The sequence below is a fragment of the Cryptomeria japonica genome, chromosome 3 (genome assembly GCF_030272615.1).
Source record: "Cryptomeria japonica chromosome 3, Sugi_1.0, whole genome shotgun sequence".
Classification (NCBI taxonomy): domain Eukaryota; kingdom Viridiplantae; phylum Streptophyta; class Pinopsida; order Cupressales; family Cupressaceae; genus Cryptomeria; species Cryptomeria japonica.
The window spans coordinates 646,747,273-646,748,804 of NC_081407.1; the positions used below are offsets into that span (position 1 = coordinate 646,747,273).

Consider the following 1,532-nt stretch of genomic DNA (forward strand, 5'->3'; position numbering starts at 1 on the left):
CGTGTTGGATGTTTAGCAAGAGGATATTTTCTATACTGTAATTAGAATGTTTCATAGAGTTGTGAAGTTATTACTAAAAACGATTTTATGTGTGGATGGTTTGAGTTATGTAAGGCCAGTTTATTTTCTCTGGCATCATATAAGGAAACTTCTAGTTTGCATCATGTAAGGAATGTTTCTCTTAGGATGTGTTGTGTGAGGAAAGTTTCACTTCTCTTGCATAATTGATATTTCATGAAGAATGTTAGCAACTAGGGTTAGATTCGGAAGGAAAGTTTGCTCTTGAGGTTGAATAGAAGATTCAACATTTGCATGTTTTTCCCCACATTGAGGTTTCCTGGGTATATCGGTGTTAACTGTGTTATTTTTGTTTGTGTGATTGATTTCATGTGAATATTAATTGTTACAAATCAAATAATAACAATTAATCCGTTGCTAGATTATAGAAACTAACACAAAATAATCATCCTTCTATAAGAACTTATAATCTAATTAATTGTTTTTGTGAACACAAGTGAGAATTAAGAAGTTATCAAATCCTTATCCTTGAGCAGTCATGGAGGCAAATGATTCATTGAGGGAACAAGAAGAGGAATATGCCACATTCAAAGAGAAGGTAAAGAGGACAGTGTATCTGGACAATCTTTCACCACTGGTCACAATACCAATCCTGAAGAATGCACTTGGACAATTTGGGGTGGTATCAAATGTCCAAATCTTACCAAATTACTTGGAGGCCAACAATGTTGCCATAAATGCTTTGGTTGAAATGCAAACTGAACATGAGGCTGCAAACACAGTGACAGAAATTACAACAAATGTATTCATGATCGCTGGAATGCCAAGACCAGTGAGAGCAATGAAAGCAAAAATTGAAATGTTTCCTGACCCTCCAGCACTCCCTGGAAGAAGAATTCAGTGCTGTTGGATCAATTCCAATGACCCCCATTGGAATATTGTCTTATCGCGGAAGCACCTTGCTATGAAACATTCTGCAGAAACTGCACAATTATTGAAGGTGGGTATATAATGAATAGCTTTTGATAGTTTGAAATTTTGAAAATTAACATAATAATTTCAAATTTTGTTTGATGAATGCAGTATCAAAGAGAAGAAGAAGAAAAGCTAGGAGCACAACAGGAAGCCACCCTGAGAAGTAGTTATAAAAAATTGGAATTAATTGAAAGCTTAGCCAATGATGGGAGTCTAGATCGTTTATCTAGACGTTATAATCCTCAACATAAAAGATAGTATTATGTTTTATGGACAAAATGCATCTCAAGCAAAATAAGTATTTCATACTCATTTTTCCTTGGAGAATTGTACTCTTCATTCTTATATTTTTTTACTTTTAACCTTAATTATACACTCTTAATGGATAAATGGTTTTGGTCTCTTCTTACATCCTTTTCCAAATTATATCATCTTTTCTCACGTGAGAATTTTTAGTATTGATATTGTCATATGTCATCTATATATACATTTTAGAGGTACAATAATATTTATGATTATTCTAAGTCATTCTTCTAATG

The 1,532-nt window shown here is 33.2% G+C and overlaps 1 protein-coding gene across 1 annotated transcript; it reads left to right on the forward strand.

The window, feature by feature from the left end:
* Positions 1 to 556: 556 nt before the first annotated feature.
* Positions 557 to 1,251, forward strand: LOC131027823 (uncharacterized). The gene is made up of 2 exons (XM_057957921.2): positions 557 to 1,018; positions 1,102 to 1,251. Exons 1-2 carry the CDS (start codon positions 557 to 559, stop codon positions 1,249 to 1,251), a joined length of 612 nt encoding a protein of 203 aa, XP_057813904.2.
* The last annotated feature ends 281 nt before the right edge of the window (positions 1,252 to 1,532 follow it).

Excerpts from the sequence above, each read along its gene's own strand:
- LOC131027823 (XM_057957921.2), top strand. The coding sequence starts at position 557 with ATGGAGGCAAATGATTCATTGAGGGAACAAGAAGAGGAATATGCCACA. Across the intron at positions 1,019-1,101 it reads AAACTGCACAATTATTGAAG|TATCAAAGAGAAGAAGAAGA; the intron begins GTGGGTATATAA and ends TGATGAATGCAG.